Raw genomic sequence first — 26,818 nt, 5'->3', positions numbered from 1 at the left:
TCCAATCAAAATGATATATTAATTCATGATAAAGCTGATAATTTGCACACCATTGGCAAAATCTGGGTAGTTTTGGAATGCAATTCCAGTATTTAATGAATGTAGTAAAAAAGAAAAGTTCAGGTATTCCTGATCGTGATAAAAGCACAAATAGGCAGATTTTCCAAGTAGCTTTTACTGTCAGAAGAAATAACAGTACAGACTGAATAAACATGTTTTGTCTAATGGGAAAATAGAAAAAATGATTGTCACATCAGGATTTCAACTTCCTTTGATGGTTTTATCCAAACTGCTACCTTTATACTGAAACAAAACTAAATAACTTAAAATGTAGGTATAAATCGAATGGGGAGAAATATCTTCTTCCCCATATATCCTCCTCAAAGAATTTGTACAACATTGTTTAAAAAAAAAGTACAAAAAAGATTACCAAAACACAAGGCAAAACTCCAATTTAAAGACATTAAGGCAGCAATGTTTGTGTCAGGAAATAAAACGTAATGCTGCCTTTAATAGAGGAGAAAATGAGGCATCCCTTGTTTTCTAGATGATGACTCAGAATAATGTCATTTGAACCATAAGATGCTGAGCAGCATGGGTCTCATCCAGCCCCCTGATCCAGAGCAGACTCTCCAGACCTCAGTCCTTGTACTCGGTGTATTTCTTGGCCGAGCCATGCACCTTACTCGCTGGATACTTTAGTCGATTCAGCGCCATTTTGCGGAGCACCGCTTGGGGAAGATCGACGCGGCATTTCTCTGCCAGCTCCACCAGGTAGATCAGCACGTCGCTCAGTTCGTGTGCCAGCTGCTCCCTGTCGGACTCGGTCCAGTCTGGAAGCCCCTCCGCCACCTCCCCCTTCCACTGAAAGAGCTCGGCCACCTCGCCCACCTCCCCGACCATAGCGAGGAGCAGGTTCCGGGGCTGGTGGAACTTATTCCAGTCCCGCTCGTCCGTGAACTCGGCCTGCATCCTCCGAATGTCCTCCATGCTGGGCTCCGGGCTGAAGGTGAACCTCCGCGGGCGTCCTTCCGCTCCTCTGAAGCCGGACTGGGCCTCCTGGGCTGCTCCATCCACCGTAGCTGGTTCCGCGCAGCTCCCGTTTAAAGAAACGTCGGCTTCCAGTCCTCTGGAGTCTTTTCCGTTTGTTGCCATCATGTTTTGGCAGCTTGTAGTGCAAAAATGAACTTTTAACGTCGGAAAACAACCAGCTCGTAGATTTCTACCATGTGAAGAAGTCCCGCCAGTTGGTAGAACGGAAGTGACGCATTCTTCTTCTTCGTTAGATTGGCGGATTGCAACCAACAAACGGAAGTGACGCATTCTGAACGGAAGTGTAGTTTTAAGCTACAGCCCCGTTCTCTTTCATATTAAAGAGCTTTAATCAAACTACAACTCCCATAATCCCCTGACTGACTCTGGTATCATGGCTGCCTCCTGTATGGCAGCTAGTGAGCTGCTTCATAACATCAAATTAATACATTTTGTTAGACGAACAAGCTCTTCAAGGCTACATTTTAGCAGTCAACTTCTGCAGGCCCAAAGGTAACAATTACCATATTTATATTAATCTAAATTGTTCAAATTTTATGTCATAGTGTTTAATGTGGAATGTAATGGTGCAAAAACATTTTTAATTCTCTAGTTCAGGGGTGCTCAAGTCTACTATCCTGCTCCTTTTTGATGCAGCCCATTTTTAACACACCTGAATCAAATGAGAGGCTCATTACCATGCCTGAGTTAAATGAGAAGATTGAACCTTTAGATTCAGGTGTGTTATAGAAGAGACGCATGTAAAGGGTACAGGATGGTAGCTCTTGAGGCCCTCTGCCCTGGTTATTTAATGGGGTTAGGGGTAGGTATCTATGAGCAGTCAGTGTGTTACCTGCAGTAAACAGAGTTTGGCTGGTTGTACTAAACTGTGTTCTGTTAAAGGAGAAGTTCGGTTTTTTACACTTTAAGCCCATTTTCTGTAGTGTCCAGGATGAAATCGAATGATCGACACCAAAAGTTTGACAATTGCTCCTGTCTCTGCTTTTTGGCTCATTTAGAATCCCCCCCTGGCTGCTTTAGAATGGCTTGCATAGAGCATGTCCGATAATGTCCTTAAAACAACCTTAAACGTTCTTTTTTTAAATATGCTACTCACAGGGTCGTCAGCGCTGTTCAATGACGTTCCAAAAAAGTTTCGTGAAGAAAAAACGTTCCTGTAGTGTTTTATTTAGCATTTTGTAAATCCCATTGAGTTCTGTAGGAATAGTCAATATTCCGCTGCCACCGGAAACGGAAATGGGGCCTGTTTACACAGTTGTAGTCTTTTCGCTTCACTCTGTGTACTCCGACGTCGAGGTGCTAACGTCTCTGTTAAACACTTTAAAAAACTCTGAAAATGGAATACGAAAGGTGGATTCTTGATTCTCGACGTCGGAGTACACAGAGTGAAGCGAAAAGACTACAACTGTGTAAACAGGCTCCATTTCTGTTTCCGGTGGCAGCGGAATATTGACTATTCCTACAGAACTCAATGGGATTTACAAAATGCTAAATAAAACACTACGGGAACGTTTTTTCTTCACGAAACTTTTTTTGGAACGTCATTGAACAGCGCTGACGACACGGTGAGTAGCATATTTAAAAAAAGAACGTTTAAGGTTGTTTTAAGGACATTATCGGACATGCTCTATGAAAGCCATTCTAAAGCAGCCAGGGGGTGATTCTAAATGAGCCAAAAAGCAGAGACAGGAGCAATTGTCAAACTTTTGGTGTCGATCATTCGATTTCATCCTGGACACTACAGAAAATGGGCTTAAAGTGTAAAAAACCGAACTTCTCCTTTAAGAGAAAGAAATCAATCAGATGCAGATTTACGTTTTAATGAAAAATCCTTTTTAAATTTAAGTGTAGCAATACTGAGATAGCTGTATGTTGATGATTTTTAAAGGGCTGCACCATATTAAGGTATTTGGGAGCGCTACTATTGCAAAATGACTTAAAATAAATAAGGTGTGGTAGTGTCTTTCGTCTTTTAATATAGCAAATTTAAATCCAAGCTAATGAACAGTCTGCTGTGAAGTCACTGCCGTATCATTGCATTATAGAATTTTATGGAGCAGCTAAGGTGTAACAGATATAATGTGTATAAATGTGTCGTTACACCCCTATTTAAAAAAATTGTCTAAAATCAAAAGAATGAAATTAACACAAAAAAATTAAAACAACTTTCAAGTAAATCATCTACAATAATAAATTTCCTCATTAACTGAAATTGTAAGATAATCCGAGCAGTAAATAGAAATATTTTTTTTCTGTTATGTATCACAGGGATCCACAGCAGCTGGTCGGAGTGGTCGGTTTGGAAATACACGCCCAGATTAGCTCAAACACCAAACTGTTCTCTGGCTCCTCGGTTCAGTTTTTAGCTCCTCCAAACTCCTTGGTTTCATTCTTTGATGCTTCTTTGCCTGGCACACTACCCGTGAGTGATATTATTACCTTATCCATAATCAGCTGGAAACTGGTGAAATGTTCTACTTCTAGATCAGATGTTTATTTTCCAATTTGTTTGAAGGTTCTCAACAGGCGGTGTGTTGAAGCAGCAGTGATGACAGGACTGGCTCTCAACTGTACCATTAATAGGAGATCCCTCTTTGACAGGAAACACTACTTTTATGCTGACCTTCCTGTGAGTATGCATGTTCTTTATGTTTGTTATGGTATATGTCAGTCAGAGGTAGAAAGGCATTACTCCAGGGAGAATTATCATCTGCCAGTGTTTGCTGGCATGGATGCTTATTTGCTCGTGTGTTTTTATAATAAATTGTGATGGGATGTAATGAGATTATTAGTTAAAACTGAGGAGAAATACCCTAAAAGTATCTTTATTGTAAAATAATTTAATTAGAGCTGAATTTTTTGTTGAGGGATACATTTGGACACCCCATATTTATCAACATATAAAATGTTTAAAAACACAAATGTGGATAATGGGAGCATTATTAAATAGCATTTTAAAGGTTTGTCCTGTTTAAACCTCAGACATTTATTTTGGCACTCTGGTTCCTGACTGTTAAAATGAGAGTGAACACCATGGAGGGATCTAGAAAGCTGCCTGGGGCCTTCAGGAAGAAGATTGGAGCAGCTTATGGGTCTGGTAATGGATTTAAAGTTGATGTCTCAAAAGAACTTAAAATCATCCTAATACAATGAAAACAAAATAGCAGGAAGAGGTAATCCCAAAATTCTAATAAAAATCACCACTGGACCTACAGAAGGCTCTTTCAGTCGTTATTGTGATTTCAACCCCTTGAAATCAGACAGAGACCACACAATCAAACTTTAATGGGTAGTTTGAAAGGTAGACTCTTTGACAAACCCGAAGACCAGGCTGATGCTTGCTAGAAAGGATGTAAACAAAACTTAGATCCTGGACTAATGTATTTTCGACCTACCAATCTAAAGCTGAATTGTAAAACAACATTGAGGACGTGGTTTGTTTCATAAACCAAACACAGCATTCAGGGAAAATAACCTCTCATGCTGGGTTCACATGGTAAGATAACAGTACAGGTTTTTGTGCTTACTTTCACCTTCACAGATGCTCTAATTATTGTGACAGCTCTTAGAATAATGTTTTGATATAATCTTGGTGTGTGTTTTTTTAAGGGTGATCATGTCTGCGTTTAAAGACATGGAGACTGCTCCAAAAACAAATCAGGGATTTCCAGCATACAGATGCCTTAGCGCATTTGGTGTTCTCTGAGCTCAGATGAGGCTGAAAGCTGTCAAACATGACGTGAAGTCATTCCGAAAGATCTTCTCACTAGTTTAGTGAAGAGAGCCTTCGCTTTTTTTACCAACACTTTTTCTTACTGAAATGCACTTTCTGTTACAATTAGTCCACTAAATATCAAATATATCATTGCCACCGTCTTGTTGGCCGGCTTATTTACTCCAAACTAGGACTGGACAATAATTTATTAACAATATATATTGATTGATAGTCGTGTGGCGCAATAGAAAAAAAAGAGGGTCGATAAAAGTTCCATATAGAAAGACATTTTTCCTTCCTTTTCATTGTAGCCTATAATGTAGGTTCAGGCTACAGTCACCAATTCCAACCAGTCGCAATCGCGGACCCAGGCAAGCCGTGACAAAGCGCCACCCTCTCAAACCACAACACAGAGCAGGTGATGATGTTGCAGCAGGAGAGGCAGAGGAAACTGAAGTGCAAATTGTCCCCAGTTTGGTAATATTTTGGTTTAGCAAGTCAGACAGAAACCAAACCACAGGGATTTGTAAAATTTGCAGGGAATCGGTAAAAACAAAGTCTGGTAACACAGCCAACCAATTTTATCATCTATGCTGCTCACACCCAATGGAGAACGAGCTTGTCGACCCCAGTGTGGTTCCTCATCATCGAAGGAATCTTCAGGAACTTCTGCCAAAACAAAGCAGACAAAGCAAGATTAACTGGGCTTCCTTCTTTGTGATAAATATGACAAAGCGTCCAAGTGACAAACGACATCACTCATGTAGTAACATGTTTCATCATCATGGTTATGCTGTCGTTGTCTGCAGCTGAAAAACCTGGCTTCAAACAGCTGCTCGCCACTCTTACCCCGAAATCCCACATCCTCCGTCAGCGCTCCGCCCCGCTGCGCTCCAGACCGCCTGCGCAAAGCAAAGCCTACAGCCTCCGCCGTTGCTCTTGCCCCGCTCTGACTTCCTTGAAGCTCCAGGAGAGGATGCGCGATATTGTTATTAAATTTATAGGAGCAAAACATGCGGAAAAGAACACTTTATTTAATATGACATAGTAAAAAAAATCCCCATCAGGATATGTTCAGTTTCTGCCCAAATATTTTCTTTTTGTTGTGGATTTTTGTAACAGGGATAACTAGGATCATACAAAATTGGTTTGTATGAACGATGTTTGTTATCTACTTCCAAACTCAGCATCTCTTCATGCATGCCTGCGATAAGAAGTTTCTTTCGAATGGATTTGATTAAACTTTTAATACTCTCGGTATAAAATAAATATTTTGATCAAGATGAGAAATCTGCTTCCTGGTATGTTGAAGAACCAATAGTTTCCATTTAATAATTTAATTAAATTGCCTTAGTTTTGGGGAATTTATAAGAATTATGCTATAATTTGTAGTACCAATCCATCACTAAAATATTTTGATTTGACAAACCAGATCTTCTCTACATTCTTTTTTCTGTTTGGTGCGATTGCAATTGCGGATCTTGACCTGGCCGGACCGGAATGGAGCAAAAAATAGCTCAGCTCCGTATTTTGACGGTGACCGTAGGAGAAGATGTAGGTGGATGATGACAGGCGGAGGAGCAGCGGCGGATGTTGAACAGTTCTTATTGATTAACATGACAAACAAGTACTCCGCATGACGTAAGTGAGCGGGGTGCAGCGGAGCTCTGACGGAGTATGTGGAATCTGGGGGTTAATCCGGGATTCAAATTCCGGGCTGCAAGTTTTTCTCTAACTCAGGGCTCCCTAATTTGTACAATGAGTGCAGGGAATCAGTGCAAAATTAGCTGCAATATGTGTCCAACTACACCACAACATTGGACCTCAGGTCAAGTCACACCTCCCAGCCTTACCTCAGCCTCTCAATTTACTACATAGACAGAGAATAGAACCTGAGAAATAAATCTCTAGCATCTTTTAGATAATTATTGATATCAATCAATATCAGTTTTTTTCTATATGCTTTTTGCTACATCGTCCAGCCCTACTCTGTACTAGCATTTTGATCTCAATAGGTTTTGTTAAGCATTTGAATTTTCCTGAATGAAATTTTTTTTATATGTTGTGCTTCCATATCCATGTACACTGCATCCTGCAGGACCAAACCTGTTAAATCTACAAATAAAAAAAAAATTAATAAAGAAAAGTTTAAATCATGTCTTAGGTGCCTTCAGGTTTGAAAATCACGACGAACTTAAAATCTTGCCATTTGAACCAGGCTTTACCAGCTGTTGAACAAGGAAGTGGACGTGTTATGGTTTGGGGATGCTTGCTGCTTAACCAATGGACAGCTCGGTATAACAGAAAACACTGTAAAGTCCAGAACTTCTTCCTAGGATAACGTTGTTGTGTTAGAAAAATATTGGACCATCCGTAACTGGCTGGCTCCTGGTATGAACCAAAGCCCAGATCTCACTAGATGCAGCAAAGTGACTTTAAGATAGTCTGAGCATCCAAGAAACCGCTCAGACATTTCAATGTACTAAGTAAGGAGGATATCAGGTCTTCCTCAGACTGATCTTAGAGTGAAGTAAATAAGAATGAGATGCATCTCTATTAGACTGGCTCTTATGGGACAGGGCGCCCTACCACAAGTTAAACAAGGCTGACCCTTTTGCTCACCTATTAAATAGTTTTCATTTGAATAGATGAATAAACAACAGACACAATATAGGAATATAATGATAAAAAATGCAGCCCTGCTTAGTCACCTACTTGCAGAACTTCTGTGAACACAGATACTAAACAATCTGTATGAACCCCATCTACTAAACATCTCAAACAATATCAGTCTTACTTAAAAGTGCAGCATTTCTGGCCAGTCATCACAGATATGGAAATCAATATATTATATAGAACCCTTACACCGGAAGTAAAATATTCCAAGCCTTTTTTTAGGTAATTTAATCATTTATGGCTGCTATAAATGTCAAAACTAACAATTCAGCATCTCAGAGAAATAAAACATGGTGAAAATTTTCATTACTGGAAGCTCATGGTGTCATGCCCTAATCAGCTAATAATTCAAAACACCTGCAAATGTTTGCTGAGCCTTGTCACTGTGGGTCAGCAGGCTACAGGATGACGGTGAAGACTGCTGACCTGAAAGATGTTCACAAGGACGGTGAGCCACAAAAGGTCAAGTGGGGAAGAAGAGAGGGAGGAACGGGTGGATATATGAAGTATAATTATTATGCAACTCATGGATGAGATTTTGATTTCAGAAGTGGGGGAACGCGAGTAGTTTAATATACCTAACTTCAGTGTGTTTGACCATCCAATCACAGACCAGATTCAGTGGCACCTCAGATGTTTGTAAAGTGAGCTTCTACAGAGTGACAGTGGGGACAGCCAATTGCTCAAGAAAAGATGGTGGGCCAATCAGGAGCTTGTGGGCGGTCTAAACTCAGGGAAGTGGGCTTCAGCTTGAACTGTGGTTTTCCACTTGGTCCTAGTGCTCGACGATTGTCTGTGTACTGTAGCATAAAATTGTTTTTGAACAGTAAAACTTGCAGGGGACAAAATAGAACATTTGAAAAAGTGCAGGAGACATAACCTAACCCCCCTAACCCCCCCCCCCCCCCCAAAAAAAAGACATCCATGATGTGACATAAAGCAAAGTATTATCCTATCTTATATCACTTTTGAAAAGTATTTGAAAATGTCCCAGTCCAACTGGAGAGGCTGCTTGAAAGCCTAGTTTGAAGTTTCCACAGTCAGTGATGGTGTGTGGGGCCATGGCTTCTTCTGGTGTTGATCCATTGGTCACCAACTTGAAAATTCTAGAGCACTTCATGCTTCCTTCTGCTGGCAAACTGCATGGAGATGCTGATCGTTATTTATCCAGTGAAACTTGATACCTGCATTCAGTGCCAAATGTATCAAAACCTTACTGACTACCAGGGTATTGCTGTAATGCATCGGCCAGCAAACTCCCTAGAACTAAACTATCAGTAAATCTATGTGTGACCTTAGGGCTGCTGGCAAAGCAAACCAGGCTTCCATTAAACCTTCTTAGAGCCACATGATGATCTCTCTGCCATGGTGCACTGATGCAGTAAATCATGCAAAGTACTGATTGCATAAAAAAATGGGCATACTTTTTAGAAGTCATACATGTGCTTACATCAACCTTTTGTTTTTTTAAATAGGTCTATCTATGGATGTTCTCATTTTCTACGATGATTTTTTTGATCTTGAAAAAAAGGGTAAAAGTATTAGGACCAGACCTGAGTCAATGACAGTGTCATAAAGGTGCAGGGAGGGCGGTTGGTCCATGTTTTCAGAGCGCTGGGTCCCAGTTCGCCATCAGACAAGGTTCTCACATATATGTGCAAATAAGGAGGTACATTTGTTTTAAAAACACTGTTTCTTCAGCCTTTACGCTTAATAAAATTCAGTATATCAGTCTAACTTTAGAGTAAGGACTGTAATGGTAAGGACCCTAAAGTGGGAGCCCTGTTGTCAGTCAAAAAGCCTGTATTATCATAAAACTGAGTGTATCAGCCAAACTTCAGCATAGTAGTGACAAATTTTAGCGTATCGAGCTACACTAAAATGCACCTGTGAAAACCCTGATAGCTAATTATGCAGGTCTTATGATCTGAATACTTATTTTGTTTTCTCTTGGTCATTTAATCATTACCTGATCTTCACTGTAACCATCTGTTTGTCCTAAAAACGCCCCTACATGAGTAGTTATAATGAATCATCACCATAATTGTGACCTGTTAACACAGCTCTTTAGACACAGCAATGGTAAAAAGTAATGGCACCATCTTTCTTTTTTTAGAACAATACATTTTGTAAGGGCAAAAAGTTCAGGTATTAAAAGGAATTGCAGAATAAAAGCCTCAATATTTAGTAAACATAAAAATGATTTAGAGGCTGTGCTTCAACAAACAAAGTACACCCAAAAAACCCAGATATGTCCAGAATAACTGAATAATAGCAGGACTTAATTTGAAAGAAAAGCAATAATAAAAGGCTGTATACTGTGGATATTTTTATCTTAGAGTTCACCACCTTCCTTTTTCATTTCTATTTGTTTTCTCCTCTTGAAAACATAAAAAACTCTAAAATGATGATAAATGAAACACAACATTGATGCTCAGCTTACTAAAGAGCTCTAACTGTAAAAACATCTTGTTTTCCTTATTAAAGGTATAACTGTATAACATGATTGCTCCAGTTAGAAAAGGTCTAGAAAACGTAGCTTTGCTCACAGTGCTGGTTCTTCTTTTGCTTTCTAAAAAGGACCTTTTGCACCGTGATCTTTCCCAACCTCTCCAGACCCCGGGGCTAATTTTCCTGGCATTATGAGTGACATTTTAAGGAAAAGATTAAATGTCATGGTTGCTCCACAGTGACTTGCCCCGTCTAGCAGAGTTTAGCATTTTAAATTTGCAAATTCTGTCCAAACCCACTAAAAAGGGATTATGGATGGCTCAGGGCAAAGATAATAAGGAGGATGATTGTTAACCTGAAGATGTCACCTCCTGTTTTATTAAAGCTGCCTAAAGAAGGGTTTCACACAGTCACACTGCAGGAAATTACATGAAAATTAAATCCAACTTTTCATTGCAACTTCTTCTTTAAAAGCAAGACTAAGACTTTAATTTTGAATGAAATAAATGAATTGTAAAAAGAGGGGGAAACAAACATAAAAATATGTTTATTTCTTTTTTTTTTTTTTTTTTCAAAGATTTTATTTCTTATTTTCAATCTGCTGTAAAACGTTTTCATGTTTATATTTACCTTTCTGGATTCATCCCCTTGGGGAGCAGTGGGCTGCCATTGTTTGGGGCTCAGGGAGCAGCGTGGGGTTAAGAGTCTTGCCTAGGGACCCAAAGTGCCGGTCTGTGGGATTGGGACTTGACCCAAGCGCAGAATTTGAAGAATAAAACAAATGCTGCCTCTTTATGTCAGAACGCTTTCATTAGTAAAAAATCTCAACAAAACTTATTTTAAAGCAGTTTGTGTCTGTAAAGACTGTTTTAGTTTGTCAACACTGGAGGAAAAACTGGAAAACTGTTTAATATTCAGAGAATCCCCGTTTATCAGAACTTTCTAGCATTTGCAATGTTTTCTGTTTACCATCCTATATAATTCATCATCTCCCCTAAAAATCTGTACATTTTGGAAAAGCTTGAGGATTTTCTCAAGCATTTATCCAAGGAATCCAAACTGCTCTCGTTTGGATTCCTTCTCAGCCTTGGGATCACAGCAGGGATGCTGATGTCTAATTACAGTGATATTTTTTCTTTGAAATCTGCAGGAAATCTCTCGTCAGTATCCTGAACCTTAATTTGTGTTTAAAATTCATGCATTAAAAGTACCGTGCTTGGTTTCCATCAGGGTAGTAGCCCCTGAGGTTAATCCTGCCCTCTTTTATTTTTTTCTTTAAGTTTTCTTAACAGACTGAGAACAGTCCCTGCTGTTGCCTGATTCAAAACGGATTTAGATTCCTGCAGACTGTAGTGCCTCCATTGTTGCTTAAAACAGCTTGATGAACTCAATGAAGAGTGGCTTTAATTATGCAGCTGGTGAGATCACTTTCGTCCTCCTGTAGCCTCTACTTTGAGGCAACAGAACCGAGGGAGACGTAACTGCTTTTTGAAGAAATACATTTTCCACACTGCTTTGCACATTATTGATGAGATCCACAAAGAATTCCTGATTACATTTGGATAAAACGCCTCAGCTGTTCATTTTGAGACTAATCCGACCAGCGTTCCCTCTTTAAACTGAAGCAAGAGTTTTGTTTAATTAAATGGCAACTCCACCGTTATCAATGATTAAAGTTTCCTTGAGAAACAAAGATGTCTGTGTTGTTGAGGCTTTGGGGTGTGCCTAAGGAAAGAAATTAAATTGACTCTATGATTGCAGCATCAAGACTGGGAACGCAATCAGCGTGCAGGAGCCGTGAACGAGCTGACCCTCACAGTGTTGTTTGTTTAGCTACTTTGGAATGAGTCGGTAAATGACTCAGCGGCTCTCAGCACAGAAATGAGCGTCTGAGACCATCTAACTGCTCATTAAGACAGAGGTTGCTTTCTGAGCAGATACAGGAATGCTTAATGTGGCCACCATGATCTCATTAAAAGAAAAACATGTTTCTTCTGCAGACCAGCTGATCCATTCTGCAGCAAATACAATATTGTTCCCCAACTCAGATACTCCCCAGTTTACATGATGTATAAAACGTCTAGAGAGACAATTGAGTCAACAACAACAAAAAAAAGTGAATGAAAATTACAAAGGAGGTGCTTCTTGAAAAGACAATGCATAATCTTTAAAACGGAAGAGTTAATGATAGGAGCTACCAAGCTGAGAGGCCTGCTGAGTTCAGTTGTTTTTCTTTCCTTCTGTTTTAGCAGGAAGCAGCGTGGAGATGATTGATGGTGTCAGTCATAAAGCTGGTGACTAACAGCCCCACTCGTATCTTTCTCCCACATTCTCGCTCTCTTTAACATAAATAGGATAAATGTTTATTTCTTTTGATGTAGTTGCCATAGTAATATGGGGAAATGAATACTTAGGGCCACTGGAACAAAGAAACAAAAAAACATTTTTTTCTGCTGTCCTCAAAAGAAAAAGCTGCGCTGTGGCATAACTAATGATGCCACCCGTCTCACCTGTACTGAGACGTAATTATCTCATGATCTTTAGGCAGTTTTATCATCCCGTTTAGATTTAGGATTCTGACTGGATACTATGATCGATATGAGTTGATCGTTATCCTTCCCCCTTTTCCACATTTAGTCCCTTTACAAGCTCAGACCTCCTGTATTAAGATCTTATTTGATAAACACACAGCTTCACGTAAATGTGTGATAAAGTGGATAGGATGGAGGGTTATCAAGAGCAAAGAAACAGTCTAAAAAAAGTGGATAAAATCAGAATATTACTGTACACTTTTATTCAGTCCCTATGTATATGTTAGCTCCAAATTAAATTCCAATGTAACTGACTACCTTAGAAAAAAATAACCTAGTTAGTAATTTAATCCTGGTTTTTACAGTTTCTTTTAAAGGCCTCAGAGATTGTTTAAAGAACAGGATAAAAAGAATGATATACGAATAAGAAGCATAGCAGACGGGTCAGAGAAAGAAATATTATCTATATATTCCTACCAAGAGATGGTCTGAACTGACAGGCTAGGCATTAATCAAAGAAGCAGTCAGGAGGCCCATGGTAACTCTGAAGGAGCTGCAGACACCCACAGCTCAGGTGGAAGAATCTGTTAACTTTACCGCTAATGAACTCTATAATGGAAACGTTAAAGAAACCATTGTAGGAGGTAGCCATAAAGGATCCTATTTGCAGTCTGACTCAAGCATAGAAGGAGAACCAGGAGTCGATGCAACAATATTTGAGCTTTCTAGACTTCCTGCAAAGAACTGCTGCTTTGAAATGAGGTGGCACCAAAGAGGCAAGCAAGCTGGCCAGATTGAAGAGTGAGAGACTATAAAACAAGGCAATTCCTGTAAGAAACCAGTTTAAGGCTAGAAAAGCTCAGAGCATGGAACGTCAAAGCGTATTTATTTGCCAAAATAGTTCAGTCAAAACTCAGACCTGTATCTAATTAAGAATCTGTGTCTTGGAGGCATTTAAAAATGTATTTTTTTTTGTTTTGGTCTGCCATTATTCATCATGTCATCATTGCACCTGGTCTCTTCCAGGCAGGATACCAGATCACTCAGCAGCGTCGCCCAGTGGCAGTGGACGGGATGCTTACCTACAGCGTCCTGGGAGGGAAGAAGAGAAACCAGGTGATCAGGAAAAATGTTCACATTAAACAGATTCAGCTGGAACAAGACAGCGGGAAGAGTCTGCATGATGACGTCCACAGTCAGACACTCATCGACCTTAACAGAGCAGGTTAGAGAGCCGCATCGTACAAAGAAAGATGAACTGCCGATGAAACTGATTCATTCTGTTTTTATTTCTTTTAGTCAAGTGTTAGAGCATCATTCAGGGACAAACAGTGTTTTAACAGTATCTTGGAGCCATTTTTAGCTTCTATTTTTTCATGGTGAATTAGTGACGTTCGGAGCAGTGTAAATCAGCTCTAAAGGTGGATTCCTGAAAATTACAGAAACTTATATATCACTGATGGGGATATGTCAGAAACCTTACAATAAAACAATCTTTTCTTATTTAACTAAAGATCTTTGAAACAACAGTGGTGGAAGCTAAATGTTAGGTTTATGATGAGGAAGAATTCCAACCTCTAACTTAGAGCTCCTCACCAAAGATGGAAGCTTTGACATGCCTTTTTTACTAATGTCACTAATGCCACTTTATGCTGCAGTTCTCAAGCAGTAGGGTTTGGTAGATGTTTTTTTTTAATCTCACTTAGGGCTGAAACAATTAATCAGATTAATCATGATTAATTGATTATTGAAATAATCATCAACTAATTGAGTAATCGATCAATCATTAACTGGAGTATAGAGACTCTAGAACAGAGCAACCCACTTAGAGCTGTAATTATACAAAGATGTAAAAAACATATAAACATTTTTTTTGCAAGAACAGAAATGTTTTCGTCCACCAATATACTCTATCCAGAACTCCTTAAGTGTAAAAATTTTCTTTATATTTTTATCTGGTTTGATTTCGTAAAAAAAAATCTTCTTTAAGGGACCTTTAACTATCTGATAATTAATCGATTAATCAAAAAAAAAAAAAATCGACAGATTAATCTATTAGCAAAATAATCATTAGTTGCAGCCCTAATCTCAAGATTTTTGTTTTTTAAAAATATTTAATTCAATTCATACAAAAAAGCGCTGTTTTCAACTAATTCCTGACCTGTGACTGTCGACGCAAACAAACCCCACTTGAATGGTATGAATCCTTGTTTTTCCCAGTTTGAAGATTAGCTGAATAACAATGAGTCTTATGGCATATCTATGCCTAATAATAATTCTTTGACAATCTAATTAACTTACTCTATTGCAGATGTAACTAGTTATAAATCAGCGGGGTCTGAAAAAAACCAGCAAGTGTCCCGAGACAAATTTAATTATAATCCGTTACTTTAAACAGAATTTAACTCTGAAATAAAATACAGGTGTTTATGCATCCATGTTATACATTGACTTTTTAAATAAAAAGAAAAATATATATTAAAAAAATAGGATATTTTTACATTTTTAAATCTAAAGTGTTTTTTGAAGTAGAGAACAACAGTCTTTCAGTTTGGTATATAGATAATTTTCTGATTCACATATTTTAGGGCGACAGTGGCGTTGGATGTAGGAGTTTGCCCTGAAATCGAAGGGTTGACTGTTCAGGCCCCGACTCCGACTTTCAGTGTCGTGTCCTTGGGCAAGACACTTCACCTGCATTGTCTACTGATGGTGGTCTGACGGTGGAGCCAGTGTACGGCGCCAGTTTTGGGGGTTTTTTTCTTTCTTTTTTATGGCTTAATAAGAGAAATGGGCTTTAGGCTGACCTTCAAGGCTTTAAATCTGGCTTTGAATGGCGACAAAGCCATTCTCAAGCACTTATTGCTCATTTTGAGCCTGGATCAATATTTATTTTTGATTCTGTTCATGGTGGAGAATCCTGCTTCACAGCAGCAGGTTGAGTCAAAAATACTCAAAATTTGCAGGGTCATCTTTGAGCACGCCATTTCACTTTGCCTTCACCAGTTCACCGCAGTTCTTCCAGCAGTTCACACTTTCTTTTCTCTTTTTCTCATTGTCTTCTTCTTTCCCACCGCCCGGCTTGCCACAGGTTTGCCTGCTGTGTCTAAAAGTTGCTTCTGACTGACACAGCTCATTGGGTAATTTGTATCATGTGTAGCCTGGTCCCAGGTGCTCTGGAGGGTTTTACCATATACACAGGAGAAGTGGCCCAAGTGAACTTTTACACTGTTGTCGGACAACAGGCAGTAATTTATACTTTTTTTCAGTTTGGGTCCGGATTAGCCAGCAGATCGGTCCGGATTCTGACCGCGGTCCGCTAATCCGTGACCTCTGCTCTATTGGAATATTTAGAGGTGACAGTGGTGATGTTGGCATCAGTAACTTATTTCTTAACATTGCTTTTTGCCCTCTACTGAATAAATATTAAAACAAAATGTTTTTATTTTCTGGTATTAGCAGAGGTGGAATATGCTGCTGCACTTAAAGGCTGATTTTATTACAAGTCTTTCTTTCATCCTTCCAAATAATGTGGAGGCTGTTTCATTTTGAGTTAGTTTTAAACATGTCATCCACATTCAATCTGCTCTTATTTTTACCCAGTTAAAATTCAAGGCAGAAGTGAAGCTTTGAAGTGCATATTTGCATAGTTTTTTTTTTTTTTTCTAACACCACTCTTGGTAACAGCAAAGTGAGGTTAGACACACAGAACATTTCTCAGCTCAGCTTTGTCAGAGCGCCATAAGATCGATACCTTGTGGATGTAAAACACAGCTGTCTGCACATGCACCAGGTGTAGGCCTAATGGAGCTGGTGATGGAGCCGGACATGAGCTGTGGAGAGGAAGCAGCAGCAGCTGTCAGAGAGCTTCAGCTCATCCTGCAGGCCCTCGGTACCTGTCAAGGTAACATGTCAGGTAGGAAAATCTCTTCCATTCTCTTGTACACATTTTTTTTCTCTATTTTCTGCTTGAAATTTCAACAGAAATTGTATCATTTTTCTGTATGTATCCCTCACCACTGTCTTTCCCAGAGGGGCAGCTAAGAGTTGATGCCAACGTGTCAGTACACAAACCAGGAGAGCCGCTGGGAATCAGGACGGAGGTGAAGAACATCAACAGCATTAGATATCTGGCCAGGGCTATAGGTGAGGACAGAGAAGAGGTTAAAAAGCTTTGGGAGCTGAAATGGAAAGGCATGTACTCGCCGTCAGAGGTGTCAAGTAACAAAGTGCAAATACTTTGTTAGCTTACTTAAGTATAAATCTTGGCTATCTAGATTTTAATGGAGTCATTTTTTTTTTGTCAAATTTTTACTTCTACTCCTTTGGTTGTTTTTTTTTATTATTATCTCAACTTTCTACTACTTACATTTTAAGAATAGGCTCATTAGTTTTATTTCATTTAAGCTAATTTTTGTTATGGCCTGTTGGTATTTAAAATATTAAAAAAACATAAAAATTATTTGTTTCATCGAGACAATTCTTTTCTTTCTTTCACTACTGCACCAAAATAAATATTTTTTCAAGATGATGCAAAGTTAAATATGACGCTGTTACCATTAGTTATAAAATTAAGCAAATTAAATATAAGGAAGTTGTCATCCAGAAATGTTCCTTTAATAGGGTAGTGCAGTAAAAGGTTTAAAGCTTCTGTCCTTATTTTTTTTTCCTGCATTACTTTTATACCTTAAGTAGTTTTAAAAATCGTACTTTTACACTTTTACTTTAGTAAAAATCTTAAGTTGATAAAGTGTTTTAAACAGTAGGGGGCCTGGGTCACAGAGGCAGCAAATAAGCAAAAATGATTAAAATAGACTTTTTTATGATAGGCTGTTTTACATAACTATATTTTTAAACTTTTAATGTTTTTTTTTAATTAAAAATGACGCCCTCACTCTTAGAAAGTTGCCTCACTATGGAAAGTTATATCCAGCAGAAATCTGAAGAGGTGGAGGTCATTTATAAAATATTTATAATTTCAGCATGTTTTTTGTTACTTTCATATAAAAAACTCAGTTTGCTTTTTCTTTTTAAATGGAACTTTTTCCTGGTAATAAAGCTGTTTGACAGATTCCATTATATTGACCTCTAAGTTATATTTATTCACAAACCTGCCTATTCCAGTTTTCCAATAGAGCAACATAGCTTTTCTCTTCACATTTCAGAAAATAAAACTTTTTGTTCTTCTTGCGATTAAAAATAAACGTTTTCCAAGGCTGAAATGTTAAAAAAATGTTGACAGTTAAAGACTGGCAACCATTTAAGTACAGTTAGTGAGAGATCGTCTGACTTTCCCTCTTTAATAAAGATCGTCTGTCATTCATGGTTATATCGACCCTGGACTGAACTGTAACTGGAAACAATCAGCTCTTGAGGTGTTCGGTGCATTTGATGTGAGAGTGAGGTGAAGTGAGGAATATCGCTGTGTGGCAGCAGGTGTTTAGCATTGAACACCAAGTTTCAGTTGCATTCTGTATCATGCTCATGTTTTATTTTGCCAGACTTTGAGATCCAGAGACAGACTGAGGTTGTGCAGAGAGGAGGGACCGTGCAAAACGAGACCCGGGCATACGATTCCAAATCAGGGTAAGTGGATGAAAAAGCAGCGCTGTGACGCCAGGATTTAGCCATTACAACACCCTGTCTGGGATCCCTGCCTGGTTCATTAGTCCTACGCTTTGCTGAGGATGAACCATCATGGTAATGATGATGAACAGAGCCATTTGGACGCTGCTGTCGGCCCGTGTTATCTGTGAGCTATGTGCAGCTCGTGGCTCTCAGAATGAGCTTTCTGCCTCACAGCTGAGGCCTCCATCATCCTCTGGGACGCCGGCCGCTTCCCATAAGTCCTTCCATATCCGAGGGATGTTCAACATTTTTTCTGATTTAGTCTTTTCCTGTGAAAATATAACTGAAACAAATCCATGCTCATATGGTCACTCTCCTTATTTATTATGCGCATATTTCAGGGTTTTCATTGCTTAATCCACTGGATGTTGTTGGTATTAATGTGTAAATAGAATATCAAAGTGTTTGTGAGATAAAAAGGACAATAATTAAGACAAACAGTAAAAAAGCTCGACTAGCTACAAGCTGTTCTCTTAAGCTGACAAACTGAAGACTGGCAATTATCTTTATGATATAAAATTGCTGCGGGATGGGATGAGGTTACACGGTGGAACTGTTTTTGGCAATGTGGCCGTACAGGAAGAAGGGTTTAAATCCCATTCTGGGTCCTTTTTTCATGTTTGTACACATGTTCACCCTGTGCATGTGTTGGGTTCTCTCTAAATGAAAGAAAACATAACTAAGGAAAGGCTGGGCAGTAAAACAAATACCATATGTATTGCGGTAGGTAACTGATAAATATCAACAGCCAAAGTGTGTTCTATAAACTCACTGAACTCTGTTCCAGCACTGCACGGAATTCTGGGAGATGTACACAAAGGAAAGGGTTTAGCTCCTCAACCTCTTGCATCCAAGCTAAGCAAGGCTGCTGATAAGGCTGAGCTGTTTTTATAGATTTAAGGTTGGGTTAAGTTTACAACTTAAATTCTCATTGTTTTTTTTTTTCCTTCAATCCTTATTTTAAACAGAAAAAAACAATATTTATTCATATCAACTTGAAAGAGAGGCTTATATTGTGATAACATGTACTAACTAACCATACACCCCTACAGTATTTTAGTTGGCCCCTTCAAAATGCCATTAGGTATGAATCTCTGTGTGCATAGCTGTTTTTTTCCACTGTGTTGTGTCGTACAACCTGAACGGGCGACCTGTTCAGGATGTTTCTCACCTGTCGTCCAATGACTCTTGAAAAAAGATATAACCTCCTCAGCCTGTCGATGATGAGCATGTTTAGATAACCATGTAATGGATGCTGTAGGTTGGTTTGTTATTGGTGGCTGTCTCGGACAGGAGCTGTTTTATCTTTCTCTAATACTGTTTTAAATTTACATAAAGTTGAAACATCATTGAATTATCATTAGGGCTATTCCAATCAGGTATTGATATCTAGAATTGGTCCAATATCATCCAAATAAGAAATATCATTTGATGAAGCCTTTTCTATCATTCCACACTATAAAATAGGTTATGAAAAGTATGTATGATTCATGCTGGTATAGTTTTGGGTGAATATTGGCATTGGTCCACACTCAAAGCTGTAATTTTGGTATATATGGATAATGAAAAAGTTGTATTATGATGCCCCCAATTAACATATAAAAAATAAAGACTGGCATTTCTGCCGACAAAGCGAAACAAACCCTGCTGGTGTTTGGTTATAAAAGTAAATGTTCTCAAAGCACCACCTGTTCACAGAGTATCAAGAAACATACAACTTCCGTTGCTCCAAAGCCTTCTGCTCATATGTAATACTTGAAAATAATCTAAAGAAGAAGTGCTAGGGGGACTGTGAAGCATGTAGGGGGGGTCGAAGCCTGGAACGGTCTCAACTGTGATTGACAGTGGCACATAGAGACACAATAATTGGCAAGCAAAACGATCCCAGGGATGATTGTTTTACAATGCAGCCATCGGGTCTATCTCTGCAGTCTTCTCTGGTGACAGAGATAGGGTTAGGGGGTGCTGCGGAGGAGCAACAGTGGTTCTGGTTGGGCCCATCAATAAATCTCTGAACCAAACAAAATTGATTAAACAAAAATTAACCACCTCTTAACCTGTCGACACAAAATTAATTCCAAACCATTAATGTCTTATGTCTAATTATGATGCATTTTTTTCTCTTCAAAATTTTTTTTTTTTTTTTTTTATAGCTTTTATGCTTTGCGAGTTATTGAAACAATAATTTAAAATAAGACAGACAGATATTCTCGACTAGTTTTATCCAATGTTTACCTTTTTCATTTATCTTTAAAATGGAGAGAAAAATGAAGGATTTTCAATTCTCATTGCAACTGTCAGGGTTCAGTTGTGGTTTGGAGGACCCAAATGCAGAGGCAGAGGCTGAGGAGATTTCTTGCAACTTTAATGAAATATACACAGGTAACAGAGGCAGGAATCCAAAAATCCAAAATCCAACATGAAGAATAAAAAAGCAAACCAGAACTATGGAGACATCTGGGGAAACAACACACAAGGAGCCAGGGAGAGACGAGGTAGGTGGACAACAGCATGGGAGGACAGCAAAGACAAGGAACCAACAAAGAGTGAGAGCAGAGGGAGAGCATATATAGCAGACAGAGACAAAGGCAGGGTTAACGAGCTGACAAGGAGCAGGTGTTAGAGGAGACAACGAGGGAGCCAAGGGGAAAGGAACACACACACACACACACAAGAGGGCAACAGAGGACAAGAGAAAAACATGAGAACTAATATAAATCTAGAAATTACAACAAAACTGGAATTAAACCAATAAATCTAGAAAAAAAGGAGCAAAGTAAGGAAAAACAGAACCAAGACCATGACAGCAACAAGATCATTTAATGTGCGGTCAGTCCCTAAGGAAACCATTGCTCACCACGGTAGTGCTGCTGACTTAGTTTAAACCAAGCTAAGCCTATAGCAAAAATCAAATGTCCTTTTAGCCTGAGGAGGGCGCCAAAGAGGTGGTTTCCGACTCAAAAGTAGGATTTTAGTTTTGTAAATTTACAAACCAATGCCTGGGATATGTAGACAGCAATATTATACAACTATGTATACAGAACTGAACAGAATAGTTCCAAGGGCCTCAAATGGCCCCCGAGCCTTAGATTGACCTCCCACCCCCCAATGATTGATTAATATAATGTGTTTCTTGTTGTTTTAGGGAAACTGTTGCAATGAGAGACAAAGAAGGTCTTCAGGACTACAGGTGAGCTTTTTATTCTCCTCATGTGTCAGTGGAGCAGGAGCAGAAATATTTATTGATACATGAATAATTTAGATCAAGCCAGATGATTGAGGAAATGATGTAAAATATGATGACAACTAAATTTGTATTCGAGGACGAGTCCTTCTCCTTCACTCTGAGCTTATCTTTCACACTCTGAGAGGCTTCTCTCACTCACTCCTTCACTCAACTTCTTCCAGGTTCATGCCAGAGCCCAACCTGCCCCCCCTGATTGTGTTTGAGGATAACGCATCGCTGCCTGCGGGTATCGACGCGTGCCAGGCGGTAGTGGTTCAGACGATAAAGGAAGGGCTGCCAGAGTTACCCAGCATCAAAAGAGACAGGCTGGTTCAGTTGTACGGCATCCTGCCAGAGCACAGCTTCACTCTGGTGGTGAGCGTGTGGGAGGCTGAAATAAAACTAACCATTTAATGGGATTAAATCCTTTAGTCTGGGTTAACTTAGCTGATATTCAGTGGACTGATTACATAGTAAGTTAATTATTTGCATGCTTAATACTGGAATATTTTTTGCAGAATGAGGATGGGTTGATGGAGTACTTTGAGGAGGTGATGAAGTCAACCAAGAGGGAGCCCAGGAAGGTGATTGGCTGGGTGACCAATGAGTTATTAGGACTCCTCAAGCAGCAAGAACTGAGCGTGAGCCAGAGGTGAGAAACACCCAGAGGAACTGGCTGTGAGGGACGTAATATGGAATATTTCTCACAAATGAGCTCCTTACTAAAGTAATCCAAGTACTTAAACTGTGTCACAGTTTGTCACCTTCCATTTCACCTTCATTCGGCGGGTTTTGAATTACAAACCAATAAAAAAAGTTTCTCATTAATGTAAAGAGGAAATAAATGCCTGTTAGGTTTTCAGTACTTCTTTACAAATTAAATCTGTGTTGTAAATTTGCATTCCAGTTATGTCCAGAAGCAGGTATAAATCTGAAGAAGCCAGATTTTAGTGAACAAACAGCCTCACAAAGACAGAGGAGCACTGCAGACAGTTAAAGGACAAGGGTCTGAAGAACTGTAATTCAGAATTAGGTTAAAAAAATACGTATTTTAACAACTCCCAGTGAAGTGGTCAATCCATGATCTAGACATTAAAAAAGTAGGCCAGACAAGTAGGAGCATATTTAGAAAAGCAGGCATCTGATTTTGAAGGAGCTCCAACTGCAATGTAGGGGGACTCTTTACACAACTTGATCACTGACTTCCAAGACACAGCAAAACATTTAGAAGCAAGCCCTGGTAAGATAAGACTTTAATTAAAATCTTAGGTTCTAGATACATAAAGGTAATGATACAGCTGTAGTACTGATTAGTGAATGAAAACACGTCTCACATACTGGATGCATTTCTTTCCACTTCAGTTGTGTACAGCTTTGTGTTTGTCTACTGCAAATTAAATCAATTAACATTTGTAGTTGTATTGTGACAATATTTAAAAATATTTAAATTGTGAAAACCTTTAGGATCATTTCTGCCTATAAAATCCTTAATATTAACAGTGAAACAAGTTAGTATTAAAGCTGCGATGTATCAACTTTAAAGGTTCCCTCCGGGTTTATAGGTAAATAAATGTAAACTAGAATCTTACTGTGTCAAAGTAGTGATTTTAATTGGTCTTTCAGTTACCAGTGTTGGTAATGTGTTCAAAATTTCACTTCAAAAAATACGGTCCTCCTCTGCGGAAGCTACACAGAGACAGTCCCAGAGCCTTACTCAGATCTCAGATCTTTAACAGATCTAACGTCAGATCAGTCGCCAGATCCTAAAGCTCACATCAAGGGCTGAAACAGATTAAAGATAAACATGGATGGAGGAGTGTGTCCTGGCAGCGAACAGCGCTGAGTGAACCTGCAGTCAGATGATAACTGTCACAGCAGGAGTCCATTCATGAAAGAGAGTCCAAAATGTCCAGGATCATACCGTTTCCTTTTTTCATCCCATTCTGTTCTTTAATTACCCACTGCTTCTGTACCGAGAGCCAATCCACCAGTTTCCTTTCTGATCTGTAGCTCATATTAACACCTCATTTTAGTCCTTTTCACTTGTCAAATGCCATGATTGAAAGTGAAGGAGGTGACAGAGCAGAAGCAAATTACTTTTCTGCCCCTTTCTCAGATGCATAAATGGGATCATTTTGTGTTTACTAATTATTTGTCTTGTCTCTGAGAAAGTCACTGAGTCTTTATGCGGAAAAAAGCCTCTATAGCCAAACCTGGGAGATGATATGTTCCAGAAGAGGAGCTCCCGGCTGGAACAGGCTGAATTTTACACATGTTGCACTTAAGCTTAAAATTAACAGCCTTTGTTGTTTGTTTAGGCGTGAAATAGTTGCCATGGTTTCATGGTCTCATAATTAAGCCTCCAAAATCTCGGACAGGAAGCCTTTGTTGCCGCTGGCTGTATGAAATTAAACCACCACTTCTCACTGTTTCTGTTCAAAGCATGCCGGGGTTCTGAATACTGGACGATTATGACACATCACTTTCCCTTTAAATTATCCAAAGATGGGAGTTTAATCATTTTTGCAGCTGGAATGAAAAATGAAACGGCTGAGTCAGACTGAGATTAGCTGAAGATCACATTGATTGTGGAACCTAAAGATTTCACAGTTGGAGAGAGCTTAGAATACAAATGGAAAATAGTCTTTATTTCAGGACATTTTTCTCCTTAATTTTAAAAAATCTGTCTTTGTCTTTCCTTCTTGCCTCTTTCTTCAGTATTTACTTAGTACATTCTTTTCCTTCCTTCCTTCCTTCCTTCCTTCCTTCCTTCCTTCCTTCCTTCCTTCCTTCCTTCCTTCCTTCCTTCCTTCCTTCCTTTCATCCATCCATCCATCCATCCATCCATTATATGCACATAATGTTTGTGCAGAAAACCGAGTCAGAGGAACAACTGTTGGGTCTTTGTTTTAGGACCCTAGGATAAATAAGCGAAATAAAAGCTGCATGGTATGGTACCCAGTACAAAATCTAGAAGGATTCTGATAACCTCATCTATGTTGGTATAATAAATTATAATTCTTCTGGAGATGTAAATGAACTTCCTCTTCCGGCCCCATCTGAGGTTTGTAGATAACTCCTATGATTCATGTAATTGTATTCTGGGAGATAAACAGCTCTGATTTAGTGAGAGAATTTTCTTTTTTAGATCTAAGCGGATGCAAAAAATAAAGCAGGTGTAAGAAATTCAGAGTAGTTCTTTTCCTCCTTTTTCTCGTCCCTTCGGTCCAGCGATCCCAATTTGTCTCTCTCCATCTACCTTATTATTTATATCACTAATACACCTCCAGCTATTAAAATTTAATTTAATTAGGCCTTAATTTGATTCCAGCCCAGTCGTTCCCGCTGCCTTGGCTGAGCTGTTGGAGCTGCAGGAAGCAGGACACATCTCCTCTTCTGTTTCAAAGCAGGTCAGTGTGCTGCACAGACCCTGCAGTTATTAGCCCAGCTCTGTGTTCTCTCTTTCTCACCTGCTGCTGTCTCTGTGCCCGCAGGTGTTTCAGGAGATGTGGAGGTCACCGGGAAGGACGGCCGCACAGATCATCCGTGAGCAGGACTTAGGGCTAGTTAGCGACGCCGCTGAGCTCCACAGAATCTGCCAGAAGGTTGTAGACTCGCATCCAGAGGAGGTATGGGCTTCATTGAATGTCTGGGGTTACATTTACAGGGGGATCTCAATTCATTGAAATGCAATCAAAAAGTTAACTAATTTATATTAAAAAGAAATGTGGGGTATTTTGAAAGCATTTCATACTTGTAATTTGATGATTATTCCTCACAGTTAATCAAAACAAAAACAAATTCACTTCGACAGAAGATTGCAATAGTACATAGGACCCAGAGGCCACCTGATTATAGGCTACAGGCTTCCATAACACTGTAGGAACGCTGAAGGACAGAATCCAACTTCCCTGAGGCCCACTGTAACGTTTCCACAGTTGGTGATGATTAGAGGGGCCATGTTATCATCTGACATCGTTCCACTGTGTGTGATCTGCTTCAGAGTCAGAGCAGCCATATGAGCATAATACACTGTGGCTATGTAGTCATCACAATATGAGTTTTTTTTCAATAATAACAGTTTGGAGTGCAGTTATTGCTGGATGATATATTCTAAGTCTCATGAACTTTTATTGTTCATACTAATGTATGATTTAGCCAGTTGGACAGAGTCCCAAGGAAGCAGCTGCTCACACTGGATATACTGACATTGCCCTGACTAAAGGTCAGAGAGGGTGTGAAGCACTGATGAAAAGGCGAGAAAAGAAGAAAATAAGACTTAAGCTCCACTTATATAGTCATTGCAATGAATCCTAGAATTAATCCCATTGCTAAATGTTCTAATACCTTACAGCCTTAACCTCAGCAGAAGCACTGATAGGTCAGCCTGTATCCATGCAGCTATTCATGCAAAAAGAGCCCTGGCCAAGTCTGGAGCACATGTCCGACTGAAGGTTGCTCTGAGGGTTTGGTTCACATTGAAATGACAGTAATTCGCAACACAAGTCATCTCAAGGCATTTCTGCAGAGTCGGTTCAATCACATCATGCACACAGATTGGTTGGGTAGTTCTCTATCTAAGGAACCCAGTAGGTCGCATTAAGTCCTGCAGGAGCAACAAGCAGCAGTGGAAAGTCACCTTTACTGTGACTTTGCAGCAGGCCTCCATTATTGTCAGCTGAACATCTGTTTAAGAGAAAATCTTGTTCCATTCCCATCTAAAAGGTCTGTATATGGTCAAAATGTGGCAACTGTGCAGGCTGTGGAGTATGGTGCTCATCCTCATGTTCATACAGCCAGCAGTAGATGATCTGAGCTTTCTGGCATGGAGCATCATCTTGTTGGTAGGAACTATTAAAATATGTGATCATCTAGAGGTGGAGATGGGTAGCAACAACCTTAGGTAGGCTGTGCTGTTGACCAATGCTCAATTATTCCTAATGGGCCTCATGCATGCCGCCAAAAAACCTGCCATTAGACAACTACCAGTATCAACTATGGATGTAAAACAGGGGGATCAAAGCTTTCATGTTGTTGGCACCAAATTCTGACAACTTCTTTGGCAGCAGAAACCAGCCATTATTTAAACTCCCTTTAAGACACATTCTGCCAATGGAAATTAAAAGGAAAATTAATAGCTTCCTTAATGGACTCCTTACTAATATAATTTTCTGACATGCGCCCGATACTAGAGTTTTTTCTTTTTTTGTTTTCAGGTTTGTGCCATCAGGAGTGGAAATAAGAAGGTTTTGAATAAGCTGATGGGTCTGGTTCAGAAAGAGACCAAAGGGAGAGCTGATCCGGTTTTGGTGAGGGAGATCCTAGAAGAGAAGACATCGTGACACCATCATCGCTTATTCGGAGCGAAACAGATGCTGTGTGTCTGCTTACACATAATCACAGCCAGATGTTTGCAGTTTGATGAAACTCATGTCCTGGAGTGGCTGCTTTGTATATATTTAAGTGTCATCAAGAATCATTGTTATAACAAATATGATCTATATTAAGCCAATAAAGGTTATTATTATTACACTGTCA

The 26,818-nt window shown here is 39.3% G+C and overlaps 2 protein-coding genes across 2 annotated transcripts; one reads left to right on the top strand and one right to left on the bottom strand.

Annotated features, from left to right (window-relative positions):
* Positions 1 to 155: 155 nt before the first annotated feature.
* On the bottom strand, positions 156 to 1,276 carry dctpp1 (dCTP pyrophosphatase 1). The gene has a single exon (XM_038271904.1). The coding sequence runs from the start codon at positions 1,156 to 1,158 to the stop codon at positions 640 to 642; it is 519 nt and encodes a 172-aa protein (XP_038127832.1). The 5' UTR covers positions 1,159 to 1,276; the 3' UTR covers positions 156 to 639.
* Positions 696 to 26,818, top strand: gatb (glutamyl-tRNA(Gln) amidotransferase, subunit B). Its single transcript, XM_038271903.1, has 13 exons — positions 696 to 1,545; positions 3,322 to 3,475; positions 3,569 to 3,682; positions 13,453 to 13,651; positions 16,220 to 16,342; positions 16,459 to 16,572; positions 17,928 to 18,012; positions 21,200 to 21,244; positions 21,463 to 21,655; positions 21,799 to 21,932; positions 24,612 to 24,690; positions 24,775 to 24,909; positions 26,497 to 26,818. The coding sequence occupies exons 1-13, from the start codon at positions 1,427 to 1,429 to the stop codon at positions 26,620 to 26,622; spliced, it is 1,620 nt and encodes a 539-aa protein (XP_038127831.1). The 5' UTR covers positions 696 to 1,426; the 3' UTR covers positions 26,623 to 26,818.

This window comes from Cyprinodon tularosa, unplaced genomic scaffold (assembly GCF_016077235.1).
Source record: "Cyprinodon tularosa strain WSP-4 unplaced genomic scaffold, ASM1607723v1 ctg81, whole genome shotgun sequence".
Classification (NCBI taxonomy): Eukaryota; Metazoa; Chordata; class Actinopteri; order Cyprinodontiformes; family Cyprinodontidae; genus Cyprinodon; species Cyprinodon tularosa.
This window is presented reverse-complemented; position numbering and strand designations above follow the sequence as displayed.